General features: G+C 45.4%; 1 protein-coding gene across 11 annotated transcripts in view; it reads left to right on the top strand.

Annotated features, from left to right (window-relative positions):
* Positions 1 to 16,897, top strand: part of Apbb2 (amyloid beta precursor protein binding family B member 2) — a 331,462-nt gene extending 314,565 nt beyond the window's left edge. For all 11 annotated transcript variants that reach the window (XM_077110214.1, XM_076865348.2, XM_077110217.1 and 8 more), the window contains 6 exons: positions 4,135 to 4,249; positions 5,483 to 5,570; positions 6,270 to 6,353; positions 8,210 to 8,325; positions 9,893 to 10,072; positions 14,904 to 16,897. In XM_077110214.1, the coding sequence (XP_076966329.1) occupies positions 4,135 to 4,249; positions 5,483 to 5,570; positions 6,270 to 6,353; positions 8,210 to 8,325; positions 9,893 to 10,072; positions 14,904 to 15,071 (751 nt within the window). In that variant the 3' untranslated portion in view covers positions 15,072 to 16,897. The remainder of the gene's footprint in view (positions 1 to 4,134; positions 4,250 to 5,482; positions 5,571 to 6,269; positions 6,354 to 8,209; positions 8,326 to 9,892; positions 10,073 to 14,903) is intronic.
* Positions 16,898 to 18,987: the final 2,090 nt, after the last annotated feature.

Genomic DNA, 18,987 nt, shown 5'->3' with positions numbered 1-18,987 from the left:
GGAGGAGACAGAAGCTCCAGCTCCAGCTACAGACTTTTTACTTCCTGGTTTTTGAGACAGGGTCTTGCTGAATTGCTTAGGGCCGTGCTAAGTTGCTGAGGCTGAGCTTTGAACTTGCCATCCTCCTGCCTCAGCCTTCTGAGCTGCTAGGATTACAGCATAATCCCAGCACCCAGCACAATGAGGCCTTTAAATATCATTCTCCATCAGGCTCAGAGTAAGGGCCAGAAACCCGGCAGGGCAAAAAGCGCTGCGCAAACTAATTGTGGAGCCCAGGACAACTGCGTGCAGCCTCTCTGTGAGGCCGCCTCACGGTGCCACAGGTGTGAGCAGAGGACAGTGCGAGTTCTTCCAAACACTCCTGGCTCTTTTTCCCTGTGGCTCTGCTCATGCTCACTTAGATTTTCTTTGAACCATCCTTCTTACCTTGTCCTTCTTACCCTGGCAAGGCCTACCTAAAGACACCAGCTCACATGTCACTGTCAGTAACGCCAGGCAGTGGCTTCCTAGCCTGCAGCCTTGTCCACTGGCATTTGCATCACTGGTGACTGGGACCTAGTAGAGTCTTAGAAGGTAATTGTGGAGATAAATTGAATATTTTTTAGAGAATATAAATCTGTAAGGCCAGGTGTAATCACAGCTGTAATCACAGCTACTCAGGAAGCTGAGTCAAGAAGATCTCAAGTTCAAGGCTACCCAGGACAACTTAGGACTCTTAGAGCAACCAGTGAAGTGGCATCTGGACTTGACTCTCAATCACAGATTCTATCACTGGGTGTTCCACTGTGCACAGAGGAAGTGGCTCAGTGTGTCCAAGCTCCAGGTCCAAAAGAAGGCCTCGCTGCCTCTACAGACCTCCATGTTTGGGGCTGCCACTATTTGAGGGTGACTCAAGTTATGTTGCATGGGAATAAAATGGGAGATGTGCAAACATCTTGCAGAGAAAGTTCTCCCCCCCCCCCCCCCCGAGAAGCAGATGCAGCCTCCAGAGAGTGAGTTTCTAATCTCACCCACTGTGGTGGACCACAGACTCCTGCCTCCTTCCTCTGTCAGTCTGGCACCTGAGAGCAAACAGGAAGAGATGAGGCTATGAAAAAACATGCGAGAATTCCTCCAAAGCAAGCCTGAGGCTGCTGAGTTTCTCCTTTAGGAAAATGTGGGCTCCTCATGGTCACCCTTAAAGCCTTCATCACCTTCCCCTAGCCAAAAGGAAATGAAGATCAATAATGGTAATTTTAAAAATTACGCCTGAGAGGTTACATATGAAAGAACAGAGGGCGCAAAGCCGACCTCGGATAGGAATGATGTGTGGCTATCAACCAGGACCTGTTCCATTTGCCTTGGGATCGTCACCCTGCCAGCTCAAGAGAGAGAGTACTGGACCTTGGAAGCTGACATCAGAGAATGGCAGTGCCAGGGAGAGACCTTAGGAATCGAGTTTTTCTCCCTGTGTCCCGAGTTGTGCAGATGTCCTATCCATACCCAGGATGCTTGGAAATGGAGGTGTTTACAATTTGGGGGTTTCCCCTGATTTTGGAATATTTGCATATGCACTATGAGACAATTTGGGGATGGGACCCATGTCCAAAAATGAAATTTGTTTGTTTCACATACCCCCGACACACATAGCCTGAAGGTGACTTCATACAATGTTTTTAATAATGTTCTACATGAAGCAGAGTTTGTGCTATGGAATCTCCCTCTTGTGGCATCGTGGCAGTTGGGATTTGGAGTTTGGATTTTCTGATTGGGGGTGCTCAACCCGTGTAACTGAGGGGAACCAGGAATGAGACTGGAGGTCGAGTTGCCAGAATCAAGCTACTGACCTTCTGGCTGTTCTTTGCTGTCTCTTAGGTTGAGACCTGTGCAGTCACTACGAGAGAGGACATAACAGTACTTGTCCTTTGTGGTGCAGAATTACTTACTGTGAGCATTTAGACTCAAACAGGGCCCTGGGGGCTAGAGGGCCTGGCAGACCTCAGAGGTGGGCCATCCTGACAGGTATGCTCTGGACAGCATAGGGAGGGTCAGTGGTCCCCAAGCAAGAGATGTTACCACGGTGAGCGGACCAGGAGACCCACCTTTTCTGGAGCAGAGGGAGAGCTCCTGGGTCAGGAGAACAGTGCTGGAGAGTCGGTAGGGCAGATTTTGCAACTCTTAAAATCCAAAGGGTTTTGGACTTTCTGTGGGTGACCACAGGGAGCTTCAGAGAGATTTGGCTTCAGGCAAATGGCAGCTGCACGTGAAAGTTTAAAGAGCAAGGTGTTGAGATCTGGCGTGTGCTACTTCATGACGCATCTAGGGAACAAGAGCAGCAAGAGGGAAGAGAACCCAAAACCAGGCTTCCCTGGAGCACAGCCTCCAGAGTAAGGCGTATCTTGTTATGTAATGTGTTGCTTCAGTGGAGGGCTAGCTGAGGATGGGAGGCACTCCTGGCCCACACGCACCCCTCCACCTGCTGTCAGGGAACCTATTCATACCTCTGGCTCAGTCTAGCTTCCCCTTGGGAAGTAGGACCAAGAGGAGCAGGCGCTGTGCCTGGGGGGAGGCGGGGAGTGGAGCCTCTATCACAGACAGTTCTGCTACCTGGCATCACCAGGTATTACAGGTATTGGGGATGAATAAGGCACAATTCATCTTCATGAAGCTTCAAGGAGTTGTGAGGAAGACACACCAGATACACTTGGTGCCCAGGGTGAGCGCAGTGTGTACCGGGGCCGAGGAGAAGACGGGGGGTGCTCTCAGCATCAGCTGAGCCCTCCACAGGGGCAGCGGGGTGGAGAGCAGAGGCAGGGGACGTGCTCTGAACCCTGAGCTGAGCGCTGTGGGGCTGGGAGGCAGGAGCGCCAGGCCTCCAGGTTGTACCCTAGGCCCCACAGGGTTGGGTGGAGGACACTGACTGAGGCCACTCATGAGGAAGCAGGAGAAGGTTGACGCAGATGTTGAGGTCGGGCGTGGACAGTTAAAGTGTCTGCATGACAGTCAGGTCAAGATGTCCTGACCTGGAGCCCAGGGTCAGGAAGCTCCACTGCAGGGCTACCCCGCCCAGCAAGACAATGGGACACTTCTCTGGCCAGACCACCTGTCTCAACCAGCCCTCCCTCCCTGAACCCCACCTTTTTTCTGGCCTGTCTCACGGTGGTCATTTGCCTCCGGTGGTAGATCCTCATGTCTTCCCAAGGACACCTCGGCTATCCTGGGGATAGACTGTCCTGGTCTGTGAAAAGACTGCCAGTTCTTCCATCACTAGAGAGAAATTTTCAATTACCGGGATCTTGGCTTAGCATCACATGCAGATCAATCACTATGATCCATGACCGCAGGGGTAAAGCGGGACATTTATTTTTCATAAACACTTTCAACTTTGAAAACCAGCATCCTCCAGTAATAACAGAGAGGAACATAGACGTGTCCTGTAGCCCTTTTGAAGCCGAGTTGTGTCACAGCCAACATCTTTTCAACAGTAAAACAAATGCTAAAATCCAGCAGCCGCTGCTTGCTCTCGACAGCATCTGAGCTCACGCTTCCTAACAGCAATATCGTGGGATGCTGCCCAGAGCCAGGGTTCAAGGAGTGGGTAGTGGCCTGCGGTGCCTTTGGCAGACTCTCAGTCCGCCGTGTCCATGTTCCAGCGCCCTCTGATTGCCCATCAGCTTTCTCCAGCAGCTGTGGGTCGGGCGGTTCTCTGTGCTCGTGTTTCCACATCAGAGCCTGTTGTTCTGCTTCTGCTGCACAAACCACGTCTGTCCTGACACCATTCATGCAATTCGGGCTCTTCCAAGCCTGGGTTGTGTTGTTGTAATATTTGTTATCATGCTACACAGAAGGGCTCTGTGAAACTCGGCATTGGCCCAGCGTTGTTAGCTGTTCCAGGAGTTCAAGAGCCTGGGTGTGGAGGACGCTGTAGTTATGTTACTTAGAAATGAATTCCTAATATCTGCCAAACCGTGCTTCAGTTTTCTGTAGCTGTTAAAATTTGGGTTTGTTTGGTTGTTTTTTTTTAAATCATTTCATACATTGTTTACCACTGACATGCTTGCTGCCAGCTCCTTTAACATTCATAACTAGCATATGGGTTGGTAAAAGTTTCCTTTATTTAATGTACTGATACTTTTTTTTTTTTTTTTTGCATAGGGATTTTGCTTACGTAGCAAGAGATAAAGATACCAGAATTTTGAAATGTCATGTATTTCGATGTGACACACCAGCAAAAGCCATTGCCACAAGTCTCCACGAAATTTGTTCCAAGGTAAGGTGGGTCAGGAAAGAGCAGTGCACCTGTCTCTCCTCACCCCTTGAGCAGATGAAGGGATGTGGAAGGGCAGGAGAGGGCACCTGGAAATCTGACTCAAGGAAGAAGTGGGCAGATTGTTCAGCTCATCCCAGTAAGGAACGGCGGTCCTTCAAAATCCACAGGGGATCAGTAACAGTACCTCAGCAGATACCAAAGTCCTCGGATGCCAAGTCCTTTATATAAGGTGGTGAAGTGTTAGCGTGTATTCTATGTACATTTTCCCCCTGTACTTCAAAGTATTTCCAGATTCCCTATCATACCAAATATAGTATAAAGGCTTTGTAAACAGTTGTTTGACTGTTGTTATTCAGTTCAATACCGATGCAGCTGTTGCAGGCTTACCTACATACACACTTTGGCACCACCATAACGTCTTTAACCCCTGGTCGCTAGAATCCAGACTCAGAACTCTCACAGAGGGAGGGCTGCCTGAAATCTATAGGCCAGGTGTTGCTCCAAGTGGTCCTGTCTCCAAAATGAGGATTTGGTACCTAAGCCCATGACTCTGTGAAGCTGGTGAGGGAAGGTTTGGAAAACAATGACACTTGAGCACAGCAGTCATCCTGCCCCCAACAGAGAGACAGTCTGAGATAGCAGCCAACATTTCTGAGGCCACTGAGCGTTTGACACACTGGCTCCTTCAGTCCTCGAAACTGCTCTGTGACATAAACACTGTAGTCATCCCTATGCTTAGTCGAGGAGATGAGATATAGGAGGGCAGGTGACTTATCCAATGCCACACAGTAAGTGGCAGAGGTGAGATTTGAACCGACATATTCTGTCTCCAGAACCCTGAAAAAAAGTATCTGAAAGTGGGCATCTAGAAGAGCCAGGGAAGCCCCACCATGCCATATTCCACTAACCACTGTGGGCCAGCATGGCCAGGCCAGACCATGGATGTTGGGTGACTTTCAGCAAAGCTGGAAGCCTGGTGAATGGAAGAAGTAGATTCCAAACAATCAGGAGACCGTTACTCTGAGGACCAGCTTACCTGTTATCCCTAGAGAAAATGAGCAAAATTCTCAAATGAAAAACATAGCCCTGAGGAAGGGGCCAGGAAATCAGGTGGAAAAATCAAAGCTATTTTAACTTGGAAGTGAAATCCACTCCGACACATTACAGCTGGACTCGCTGGAGGTGTGGGGCCTGCGCCCACCAACCAGAGCTGTGTTTGCACTTAATCTTTAGATTATGGCTGAACGGAAGAATGCCAAAGCCCTGGCCTGCAGCTCCTCGCAGGAGAGGACCAGTGTGAATCCCGAAGTCCCTTTGCAAGGTAGGCCAGTGGCATCTCCCCCTCATCCTGGCATGTCCCTCACGGCAAGAAACAAGAGGGCTCAGGTGGTTCTCCATTGTCTTGAGTTTCCTAAAAAAAAAGCATATTCAACTCAAAAAACATGAGTGGAGTGTGCACCTTGGGCCTACAGGGGCTTAGACTTGGTTTTGTGTCAGTAGGATTAGTACAAAGGTGGGGTGGCTGTGTTGCTATTGCAAACTTAAAGAATATTGTTTTCATAACTCATGTAAAGTATGGGGTAGGGACTAATTTTTAAAAATGTATGTTCTTTTGGGGGACTCTTGGTTATGTTTTCCTTAGCACACATCAGAGAGACAGTTTGGCCCCTCAGCTCCTGGCTTCAAACTCTTTCCCACCTTTAAATGAAAGTTTAATGGGATTTTGACTGACAGAGATAAAGGATTGGGAAATCGGGCGAAAGACTAAATAAAGCTCATTTAACTTGGAAGTGAAACCAACTTCCAAACTTCCAAAGGTGGTTTTACTTCCAAGGTAAATGAGCTTTTAGTCTCTCGCCCGATTTCCCCAGTGTCTAGGGTTAGTGCTATTTTGATTTTGTTCAGGAACAAGACATAAAGGCACAGGTGGTGTTCTGGGGATTTCAGATCCCAGGTGGTGACTCTTTTTTCTTATGTGTGGCAACCACTGAGAAGGATGGGCTGCTTTTGTTCCCTACAGTAGATTTCCCAACGCCAAAGACTGAACTGGTCCAGAAGTTCCACGTGCAGTACTTGGGCATGTTACCTGTCGACAGACCGGTCGGTATGTACGGCCTTTATTGTCCTTCCCCTTTGAAGGTGTTCAGGAGCTTGTGGGAGGTACTCACTCCCCCGAGAGGGTGAGGTACACAGTTACTCCCCTGCCTTGTCTTGAATCAAGCCCTCTTTCCATCACCAGCCATGGCCCATGAACAGTTCTGATCAAATGAGCCATGTGGAGCTGGGCGCGGTGGCACATGCCTATAATCCCAGCGGCTCAGGAGGATGAGGATGAGGATGAGGCTGAGGCAGAAGGATCGAGAGTTCAAAGCCAGCCTCATCAATGGTGAGGCACTAAGCAACTCATTGAGACGCTGTCTCTAAATAAAAAAATACAAGAATAGGCTGGGCTTTATCTTAGTGGTTGAGTGCCTCTGAGTTCAATCCTTGGTATACAAACCCATGTCCCCCACCCCCCACTCCACCCCCCCCCAAAAAAAAAAAACAGTATGAGCCACATGAAGACAGGCTAAGCTGGTCTGACTACAATCCCAGAATACTTGAGCAAAGCAGACATGCATTTCTTATTTACCCTGCAGTCTATAGAGATGTGCAGCACAGGGCGGTGGAGGTGCTGTGCTTTCCTGCAGTAGGGCTTCCGTCTCCAGGGACAGGGAGAAAGGATTGAGGGAGCCCTCACGTCCTCCTTTTCCACTGTGACCCCAGAAATGGCAACCACAGCATTCGGCTCACATCCTAGCGGCAGGATAAGTTGCCCTTCCAAGCTGGAGACAGGCTGGGAGACGCAGCCTTTTGCCTGGCTGATGCAGAGAAATCGGAGCCTCCTGCACTGCTGGGGCCGGTGTGACATGATGTGGCTCCTTGGGAAAACAGCTGGGCAGTTCTTCAAAAGCTTAAACAATTACCTTTGACCCAGAGGCTCTGCTCCTGCACAAACACCCAAGAGAAGTGGAAACATGTCTACAGAAAAATTTGCAACCCAAAATTTACAGCCACATTATTCACCATACTATGAAAACAATAATATAAAAATAGAAACAATCCAAATGCCCACCAGCTGACATGGACAGGATCCTTCCATATAATGAAATGTTATTTGGCAATAAAGAGGAAGCAAGTGCTGAAACATGGACATGAGTGAACCTTGAAATCATTAGCTAAGTGGAAGAAGCCAGTCACAGAACACCACCTACCGTGTGATTCCATTTATACAAAATGTGCAGAATAGGGAAATCTCTAGAGACAGAGAGCTAGTAAGTGGCTCCTAAAAGGAACAGGGTTCTTTCAGGGATGACAAAATTGTTCCACAATGGATTGTGATAATGGTTGTACTCTGTAATATAGTGAAAACCATTGGGTTACACACTTTCAGTGAGTGCATTCTGTGTGAGATCACATAATGTTCTTACTCCTGCTCCCAGGCCTCCAACATCCTGTGGGAACACCCAGCAAAGGACCCTGCCCACTAACCTGCACTATGCGTGGTCTAGGGAGCGTGAGTCTTGACCTTGGTTAAATGCCAAGTGACATGAAAGAAGCTCAGGGACTCTGGCCAGTGCTGGCTTCTTCCAGGTCCTCTCCCAAGGCCCTGCTTGGACAGAGACGGGATTACTGAGTATTGTTTCCACCCTGAACTGGAGAAACTGGAGAGAGAGATGGGAGTGCCATCGTCTCTTTAGACAGGACACCCCATGCTAGATTTCTGGAGGGGCTCATGACCCTTCTTCCTGTTGGAAAAGCTGTTGTTTTATTTTGAACAGTCGTGAGGATAAAGTGATGAAGTGTCCTGAACCACAAAGAAATGATCGATCGCGGTACAGCTCTTACTGGGCCATTGGGCCCACACTGGAAAGTGATAAATAACTTGAAGGATTTTTCAATGACCTTTTCCATCCACAGGAATGGACACCCTGAACAGTGCCATAGAGAGTCTGATGACCTCATCTAACAAGGAGGATTGGCCATCAGTGAACATGAACGTGGCCGATGCCACCGTGACGGTCATCAGTGAAAAGGTGAGGAGTCCTAATGGACATTTGGCCTCCATGGGCCACAGGAGGCTTTGGATAGAGCAGTCTCCATGAAACCCAGAAAGAGAGCCGAGGCTTGACCTCTCAGGACCTGTGCCTGCTCGGGATTAAAATGGCCTGCATTTGTGAAAGGTTTTGGCCTTTGTCTTGGTCTAAATCCGTGCCTTCCTCCACTTTCCTCTAGACCTGGAAACCTTTGTCCTGGTGCTCCTGGTTCTGTTTTCCTCATTTGCCCAGGAGATTGGAGTCATTTGCTTGAGGTGATTGAGTGACACTAGCTATAGCTCACCCGGTTTTCTGGAGAGGCCCTCTCTGGACTCCAGGGTTGACTGGACCATGCTGTCTGAGGTGGGACACAGAGGATGCTTCTTTGAGGGAAGGCCTGGTGGTCTGTCATGGCAGCAGGAAAAGGGGTCATTGATCATCTTCACAGAGGCCAGCATTAGCTTCAGCCCAAATTACCCCACTCTTATTGCGGAAACTGAAGTACAGGGAGGTAAAGAAACTTGCCCGTCCTCGCACTGTTGGAAGTACAGAACCAGGCAGTCTGGCTCCAGGCCCTTTGCTAATTTTTGATTCTGCTTATGAAACACATGTCAGGAGAAGCCCTCAGGTCACCACCCTGCTCCTCTGTCCACCAGCAGGTCACCTTCCAGCCCTGTACGATCTCGTCCCCACCTGCCTCTTCTACCCCAGCCCAGACCACTGGCCTCTTGCTCCTGGTCCTTCCCTCAGACCTTCCCACCAGCTCCCCCCATGGCTGGCTGCTCACCCTTTGAGCCCAACCCAACAGTCACCTCCTAGGATGGGGCTGCCTCCTGGTGGCTCCTTCCCCACCAGGCTGCTACATCTGAGGCTGTCTTCAAAGAAGTCAGCATAATGAGCCAAGATGTTGTGATCTGAAAGGTGCCATCCATTCCAGATGTGTTCACCAACTCAAAAATTGCATGCGATTGTTGCAAAAGATTGGCCCTTATGACTGCAAGAATAAATTCCAGGCCTCTCTTTATGCTGTTTCATATGGAGACCAGTTTGTGGAAAGGGGGAAAATGATATGACAAATTAGTTGACTTGACAACTTTTGTTTTCCCTGGTTTTAGGTAGCAGTGTGGTGCAGTGTGCTGTTTTGCTAGGGGAGAGGGACCATATGGAGAGGAATGCAGCAAATCATTTTGTCCTGGTGCCCTGGGGTTCACTTGGGGGAGCAGGCTGTAAGCCCCTGGTGTCCCTGTTGGGCAGTGCACAAGAAGTGCATGTGACTTTGTTCCTCCCCAGGTGAACTCATAGACAGAGGGTCTAGTGGGTAGCGAATGGACATTTCCACGATATCAGTGTAGTTCAGATCATGCTGAACTGCCAGAAAGAGATGCCCACAGCACTGAAGTCCTGTCCAGACCCCTTTTTTCTAGAAAGATGCAAGTCCTTTCTGAATTCAGTCTGGCCTTTCTGAATTCAGTGTGCTGGCTTCTCTGATCTGCTGAAGATATAAAAATTTGGGTGACTGCTGCCTGGTTTGCAGAGAGGGTTTGATGCTAACCAGTGTCTCTCACAGAATGAAGAGGAGACCTTGGTGGAGTGCCGGGTGCGATTCCTGTCCTTCATGGGTGTCGGGAAGGATGTCCACACGTTTGCCTTCATCATGGACACTGGGAACCAGCGCTTTGAGTGCCACGTGTTCTGGTGCGAGCCCAATGCTGGTAACGTGTCGGAGGCGGTCCAGGCCGCCTGCATGGTGAGTGACCCTGGCCCAGAGGGTCGTTCAGTCCTGCCTCTGCTTTTGTTTTCTATGCAATAGATTTGAGCAGAATCACCCATGTAAAAGAAAAGAAATCAAATTGTCAAAGCCCTGCCTTGCTTTGTGTCACTCTTGTTCCTGTGGGCAGGGTCAATTAAGACAAGCAGGTTGCATCTCAAGGGGATCCAGTAAAGCTGAGAAGGATGATCTTCCCAACTGCAGATTTGAGAACATTTGAGGCTAAATGTCCCCAGTTAATTTCAGTATGTGATCAGGAAACCCTAGTCAAATATGAGTTGTTTTTGTTGTTGTTGTTGTTGTTGTTGTTGTTGTTTTGGTACCAGGGATTAAACTCAGGAGCACTTAACCAATAAGCCACATCCCCAGCCCTTTTTTTTTGTATTTTTTATTTAGAGACAGGGTCTGAGTTACTTAGCTCCTTGTTAAGTTGCTGAGGCTGGCTTTGAACTCTTGATCCTCCTGCCTTCGCCTCCAGAGCTATTGGGATTTCAGGTGTGCACTGCCGCAGTGCCGCAGCCACTCACAGCTTTGTAGATTCAAACAGCAATTCTTTATTCCCGATCTCACACCAGCCTTCTACAAACACGTTCTGGGGAAATCCACGTTCTCTGCCCAAATCCACACCTCCACTGGGCTTCTGTCTCCCCAAAATACTGTCTGAATCCCGTGAGAACTCAAGGGGAACTCAAGCAGCAGAATACGCCCTATTCCCAGCAGGAATAACCTTCCTAAACCTGGAACGCCCTAAACAAGGATCTGCCCTGGTCCTTGAGCAAGGTCACCTTCCACTAAGCAACATGGGGGTACGCTGGCAAGGAAATTGTCATACCTACTTGGCTGATGGCTCCCAGCAGTGCACCACCCCCAGGGGAGTTGTTACTTTCTACATTCAACTTGACACGCTTTACTTTTAATTTAAAATAGTTGGTTTAAGTGCATTGTTCTTATGTATCTGCAACAACCCTGTCAGGTAGTTATTGGCTCAGAGAAGCTAGAATGAGGCTCTAGGCCCAGCCTAGGGTCAGCCCTGCACTGCCAGGTGACATAGCCAGGGCGCTTGTCACCACATATTATATTTGAAACAAACAAAAATACCTCATTGCTCACTGAACAAATATCCTTGGAGCATTATGGAAGACTCTCAAAAGGTTGTAGTAAAGTGATGGAGATGCATAACGCAGGCCCTGAAGCCTGCTGCAGTACAGCAGTGGCAGTTTGGGTGCTGGGACCCAGAGGAGGAGGCAGGTCCGTGGCACAAGGTTGCCTGTGGTGTCAGGCAATAGTGGAGGAGCTGGGTAGAAGGGAGAGGCTGAGAGGAGTGATCAGCTCGGAGGCCGTCCACCAGTCCACACAAGAGGTGAGCAGGGTCTGAGCCAGAGAGTAGCAATGGGAGGGCACAGGGGCCAGTGACCTGAGAGACATGGTGGATACTGCTGGCCCAGGTGAGGGAGGCTGGGCTGGAGGCCCCTGTACTGCATTTAAGTGTTCCTGGGCTGGCCTGACTGTGTGACCCCTGCATCATGGAGCTCAGATGTGGTACAGGAGATGCACAGACCAAAATCATGTTATAGTGTGGAAAGAGCTGTAAATAAAATATGAGGCTGCACTGGTTTGAGAATGAAGGGCGGGGGGGGGGGCCGGGGGTAGCAGGAGGGGGAGGCCCTGGAAGCAGATGGCTTCAGGCTAGTTCAGAGGGTGAACTTGACGGGTTTACTGGCTGGTTGTTATTTGATTTTAGGATGGGGCGACCTGCACACTTCTCGCAGTCTAAGGGCTGTGAGCCAGTGAAGCTGGACTGAAGTGGGGTCATGCACATACACTGTGTGGTCCCCTAAGGTCATAAGGGAACTGAAAAATTCTTATCATCTCCAGTGTGTTTGTGTTTTAAGCTAAGTGTTATTACAGAAGGTTCAAAAAGTTTTTAAAAAATAAAAACAAAAATGTTGTTCCATTTTTGAAAAGTAGAAATTATTCATGGTGCCAATGCTAAAGCAAATGAGCTAAAGCAAACTAAGATTAATTTATGATTGAAGAAAAAAGTGCTTAATAAATTTAGTGTAGCCTAAGTATAGAGTGTTGGTCCAGTCTACAGTGTGCATAGTAGTGTCGGTGGCCTTCACGTTCACTTGCTACTCACCCGGTGACACCCAGAGCAGTGCTTAGTCCTGCAGGTTCCATTTTCTATCTTTTATACCACATTTTTACTGTACCCTGCGTTATATATATACAAATACCATTGTGTGACAGTGGCCTTCAGTACTCTCAGTATAGTAACATGCCGTACAGGTTTGCAGCCTAGGGAGCACCAGGCTGTGCCATTCAGTCCGAGTGTGAGTGGGCCATGCACCTGGGTTTGCGTTGGTGCACTGTGATGTTTGCACAAGGATGAAATGGCCCAACAGCGAGTTTCTCAGAATATGTCCCCCGTCATTAGGTAACACATGATCTCACAGAAAATGGTGGTAGATGAAGACCTAGAGGAGGCACTTAGCCTCCTAGTTGGTTAGAGACCTTTTACTTTGAGACATAGGTGGAGTTGAGGAAAGAAAAAAAGTTTGCTTGTTGTTTTCTGACCTGCTGTACACTGCTTCATGCTAATTAAGAACCAGGAAAAGGGTGAGGCAGGAGGGCCAGCGGCAAAGGTGGCGACTAGGAAGAGAGCAGACTGACTTTGATCTTAAAACATACCTTTGACCTGGAGGGGGGCCGGTGGAAGGGAGGAGAGGCCTGGTGCTGGAGGGATATTTTCCCTCTGGGGCCAGGATGTTAACTGACACACCTGGGTATGAAGGAGCAGGGCTACGATCAAGGGGAGCAAGGGGAGCTGCAGAGTCAAGGTGAAAGAAAATATGATCCAGGCATCGGGAATTAGGATGGGGTCAAGGGGTCACATACAGCAAATAGATTTCAAGCAAAAGTAGATGACTGTTCGATATTTTATGAAATTGAAATGGATCCTAACAGATGGTTTTGGTCATAAACTGAATGGCTTTCAGCCTTAATTATACATTCTAAATGCTAACAACAGTTAAATGATTAGCTTCATCACTGGCTACAGTTTGTTCTCTGATTCCCAAACTCATCTTCGCTGTTGGAAACAACTTTACTCTGTGCTTCCTATTCTGAGTGTATGAGTTCGGCCAGTTGGAGCAGCTCAGCCAGTCAGTGCAAGGCACAGGGGTGAACCCAGAGCTCCCTTGCCCCTCTCCAAGTCCAGCTTTACTGATGTAGTCGTTTTCTTGGTTCAGACGTACATGATCCTCCATTTGAAATATCTATGTATAAATTTATACTACCCAAAATACAATTCCAACACATTCTTCTTTCTTAATTTTTAGGCACATTTTATAGCTATGTCATGAAGGCTCAACTGAAGCTATTGAAGTGAAATTTGGAATAGGAGAGAGGGATCCTTTATGAAATTCATCAGTTAGGTGCAGTTTTTATTCACATTGTATATACAAAACTACTGTTTGAAATTCCAAATCCAGGATCCAATGTTGGTGTATCCTGCCCACCTATAAACTCATGCTCTAGATGTGGCTTGAATTGTGATTCATGTGTAGCAAGGTGCGTTACACAGAGTAAATATATAGTAAACCATCCTCGTTCATCAGCTTGAGTTGAAAGGGACCAGTTCTGTGGCCTGTGGTATGATAGGACATTATGACCTCTCCTTCCTGAGTCCTGCTGAAGATATTTTATGCATCTTAGAGAGGCACATCAGTGTATTCCCCAACTCTACCAAGGATCCTAATATTTAAGTTGATTTTCAAAATCAGCTATGGAATCTCAAAAAACATTTGATAAATTTAACCTTTTCATCTAATTTTGAAAAATGAATTATTTTTTCCATTACTGCAAAAGCAAGGGACTTTGTTGTTCCATTTTTGAAAAATAGAAATCATTCATGGTGCCAATGCTATTGGATTAAAAAAAAAACCCCTAATCCTTTGGGAGTTAAACTGGAATATAAAATGTATCCTGAAGTCTGCAATCTTTTTTTTTTAACTAGGGATTGAAACCAGAGCAGACTGACCTCTATCTTAAAACATACCTTTGACCTGAAGAGGGGTCTGGAGCAGGGTTAACTACTGAGCCACATCCCCAGCCCATTTATTTTTCATTTTGAGTTAAGGCATCACTAAGTTATTGAGGCTGGCTTTGAACTTGTGATCCTCCTGCCTCAGCCTCCTGAGTCACTGGGATTACTGGCATATGCCACCACTCCTGGCCATCTGAAATCTTATTACATCATTCTTTTCTATTATTATTAGGATAGGAAATTGGAACAGGAACAAACATTCATTACTTTTTTAGAGATCCTATAAATATGTCTTATTCGATCATTGTCCCCTCTGTAAAGGTTCCCACTCTTCAGCCACTTTACAGTTGAAGAAACAAGCCAAGAGAGAATTAGTAACTGCCGGGGCACTCACAACTGATGGTGCCCTCTCTCCCATGCTGTCTCTGATGGAAGCTCTAGTTGACACTCTGACCCAGACCTTTCTGCTTTCATTGGCTTGCTGACTATGAGGCATATTAATTGCCAGCTACTAACAGAGACAGGAAGTAGAAGGTGGAAACAGATGGAAGGAGAGGATGGCAAAATATCTTCGTTGAATCTCATCTTTTAGGAGAATTTGAAACGTCCATATTAAGAATAAAACAAACTCTTGAACTTATGTTTAGGACCTACCTCTTTGCCTTTCAGGAGTCAACATATTGGTGTTAAATGAAAATCATATTAAACAAGAAGAAAGAATACATTATTAGTTCCCTTAAAATTTTTTTTTGTTTTATTCAGTTACGATATCAGAAGTGCTTGGTAGCCCGGCCACCTTCACAGAAAGTTCGACCACCTCCTCCGCCTGCAGACTCAATGACCAGAAGAGTCACAACCAATGTAAAACGAGGAGTCTTATCCCTCATTGACACTTTGAAACAGAAACGTCCTGTCACAGAAACACCCTAGTTGCATATGTTAAAGGACTGTCATCTTTACCTGAAGATGGAGTAGCTTAAAAAAAAAAAAAAAAAAAAGAACTGATCTCGGCCTTCCATTCCGTTGCTGATGCTTTGTCTTCAGAGAATTCATCTGTACCTGAGCAGTGTTAGACAGGCATGTTCTCTCGTCTTGCCACCATCTTGTGCTATGAAAAGAAGCATGAATCTTTTTTTTTTTTTTTCCTGTCAGTAAGTTACATCCTGAGCAGTGGAAGATCTTTTTCTTACTGTAAATATTGTGAACATTATGACTTCGCACATGCAGAGAAGAATGTGACCCCCGCCCCTCCTAGTGAACAATGCTATGTCCTTGGAGTGAATGATGCCTGCATTCTCTCACTGTCCTCTCAACTGGATCTGTCACAAGCAACCTTCAAGTCCTGCAGCACTTTGCCCTGTTTTCAACATTGGAAACATGGAGACACTGCATAGCAGATACCATTGAATTGCTGTAAAGATAGGATGACGAGTTGGGGTTTAGTTTTTCATAAAGTTGGACCTGTTGGTTAAGGAAAGCTGCCAGTTGGCTTTCCTTAACGAGCTGTGTGACACATGGACGCCATGTCATGTCTCCAGCTGATGGTGGGATGTTGGAAAACAGTGGAACTTTAAAATGGATGAAAAACTAAATTTGAGGAATTAAAATCGAACAAAAAAAATAGCCTTTCTTTTCAGATGGTTTTCAAACTGATTATTTTCAAAAAGAGATTAACAAAATCATAATGCATTTTGGGTGGGACATATTTCAAACTTCTGCCTTACATTGTACAATGCAGCTAGAGAATTATAGTTCACTATGGCCATTCTCTACACAATGCTAAGATGAAATACTCCTCATGAACCTCTCATCCTTAGTTTGATGATCAGCCAATATGCAACTTGGAGTTGAGGAAATGCCATTTATATCTCTGTCATACAGTATGATTTGAGGTCTCCTCCACCACTTTAGTTTTGTTAGTTCACATCTTAGAGGTAAATGTTGTGCTAGAATTCCGCAGCTAGCTCAGTCTTATTCTAGTGCTTTTTGTCCAGAAAGCTGTCTGTCCATCATATATTGTCCATGGCAACAAACTACATAAGTTGGACTTTTCTTGAATTTATGTATTTAATGTTAGAATTTATTGAACTCAACTAGATATATTTTAAAATTTATATTTTTTTCCATTTTACTTTTAAGATTTAAAAAATTTCATATCAGAGCAAAATATACATAGGAATAATGGGACTATTTAACAGTTTCCCCAAAACAACATTTTCTTGCTTTTTTTATGTAGATTAGAAACTTAGCTATAAAGATATACCAATTTAAACTCTTGTTGACATTGTTTATTTTGCTAAGATGAATCTCAATATTAGTCTTGTTTACCTTCTAGTGTCAAAATTAACATTTTGACAACATCCAGTTTCAAAAGTAATGCTTTATGTTTATACACTACACTGCTTTGTTCTTGTCAGAATGGTTTCCACATTCTTATCACATTTGAGCCTTATAAAGTAAAAAAGGTACTGAACACATTGGAGAAGTAAGAACACAAAGTACCAAAAGGCTGAACCAACTGGCCTAAGACCTCGCCAAAGTGCATAAGAGCCAGATCCAGGACCCATACCTCCCAGCTCCCAGCTCCTGCTGTGCTGTGCCCCTCTGCACAGTCAGTCAGGAGGACCCTTTCCAGATGACTGTGGCACAAACAAAGAGCAGATAGGGAAATTGTCAGGCAATCTCAGAATTCTCTCCGTAAGTAAAGAAATGTGTGTCCGAATTATTTAGTGGCATTAAATTAATCATAAAACGACTGTCCTCTGTCAGTCCAGGACTGTTCGCTGCCGTGTGCCTCAATGTGCTGTAGAGGACAGGTGTCTTCACTCATTGCAGCCTCTTCAAATTGATGAGACTTTCCAGAGATGTTACTGTGGTAGAGCTGCTCCTCACTCAGACCCTTAGCCACCAGGAAACATGATGGGATGAATAGAAGGCCTTCTGCCTGCTGTTTCCTCACAGAATTCATGGAGGGGGGTGCACAGGGACTGGAGTTGTTTGCTGGCACCCTAATGTTATGACAGAAACTATGCTACTTTAGAAATGCATTAAGCTTCTCGCCAACTTGCATACTGTCCTATCCAAAGTAACCGGAGCCATCATGAGAAATCATTGCATTAAGTAAACCTTACTGTGCCCTGTGAAAAGCTTTTTCAAATTCAGTTACGATGATCTTACATCTCCATCTCCACAGTGAAACATTTTAGTGTCATAAACCTCAAAACACTAACCAAGTAATCCACTTTTCTACAGGAAATCTCTACCACAAGCCCCTGTTCATTTTTTAAGGCGTATGTTCGTTTATTTTCAGGATCAAGAATATTGAGCTAGCTTTAAGTAGCAAACTGATTTATATATGCAATTATAGGCTATAATAAGGTGAATGATAGCCTGTACAAACTTTACTACAGATATTTTGTTTTGAGAGTAGCTTTGCATATTAAATGCAGATTAATTTTGTAAAATTAATTATGTTAAACGGTATGTTCAGACACTTTCTGCCATGGCCAAAAAGTATATATGAAAGTATGTGTGTATTTGTCTGTGAAAGTATGCCAGTGTTTTACCTGATATCTTAGTGAGACTTCAGTTATCTATGCATTCTTTATATCTGTGATTCGGTAAACAGGCCGCCATGTTCACTATGCCTTGTATGTCGTATCTTTTTTTAATTAACCTGTTAAATACAGCTTAAAATATTTTTATTTTATTTATTCTATTTTTACTGAAATATACTGCATTGTTGTGTTAATATATTATCTTTACTGGATATTATGTCACAATGTATTCAGGTCTAAGTAATCTCAGTGAACTACACATTGCCTAAAAGTTGGTTTTGTAATGATTTGTAGTCACATTTCTATTGGAATATGTAGAAGGCAAAATGCTTAAAGTTCCTTTTATTTTTTAAAAGCAGCTAGCTAGATGCAGTCTTGCCACCTCCTCTGCGTGCTCCTTGGCAGCATCAAGGGGAAGAGCCAACAGGCCTATGACTAAGAACTTGACTTTGTAAACTAAAGCACCGTATGGTGCTTCATTTTTATAACCTTCACAACATGTGTGATTTCATCTAAAGATATATACATATGTCCACACACCTTTTGTTTCCACCTGTCTATAAGGTCACCAATAGCTAATTAGGACCATTGTTTTTTGTCTGTCTTACTGCATGAAGGAACATTAGACTCATTTCCATTAAAACAAGTTCTTGGTGATAAACTGTTGGCACTGCTACTTTTTAAAAAAAAAAAAATTCATATTGTGAGTTTAAGATGGACACTTGGAAGATGGACCATGTGCTAGGGGCCGCCATGCTTCCTTTTCTTGAATGGCGCACTCATTTCACACAAGACTTCATGAACAACGTGTAAAATGTTTCCCTACCTGATTTTAGCACAATTTAATAAAACTACTGGCGCTGTTGGTTGGCCAGGCTTACCCTAATACACATCTAACATGGGGTTTGCAGCCAGTAAATCGAAGTTTAAGTTATTTCGGTTTCAGGGAAAAGATCCTCCCTGCCACCATCAATAAGAACAGTCCCTGGCAGCCAGCGCCAGCTGTTCATCCTGAAAGGATGTCTTGTTTTTCCTTTTACCCCTTTTACTGTTGACCACTTTTACACATTTAAATGTAATATGTATTGAGAATAAACTTAGCTGCATAAAATGTTTGGCTCATTTATCTGACAACTCAGTTATATATACAAAAATTAGAATTTAGTGTGTCTGAACTAGTCATGTTATTTTTATATTACCTCAAATTAAACTTTTAAGAAATTATATTAGTAAGGTAAGATTCTGCTTTGGTGATTGCATCTTTCCACCTGGGAGAATGAGAAGGTAAC

The sequence above is a fragment of the Callospermophilus lateralis genome, chromosome 8, assembly GCF_048772815.1.
Source record: "Callospermophilus lateralis isolate mCalLat2 chromosome 8, mCalLat2.hap1, whole genome shotgun sequence".
In the NCBI taxonomy this organism is placed as follows: Eukaryota; Metazoa; Chordata; class Mammalia; order Rodentia; family Sciuridae; genus Callospermophilus; species Callospermophilus lateralis.
The sequence above is the reverse complement of the archived record's forward strand: the minus strand, read 5'-3'. Positions and strand labels throughout refer to the sequence as shown.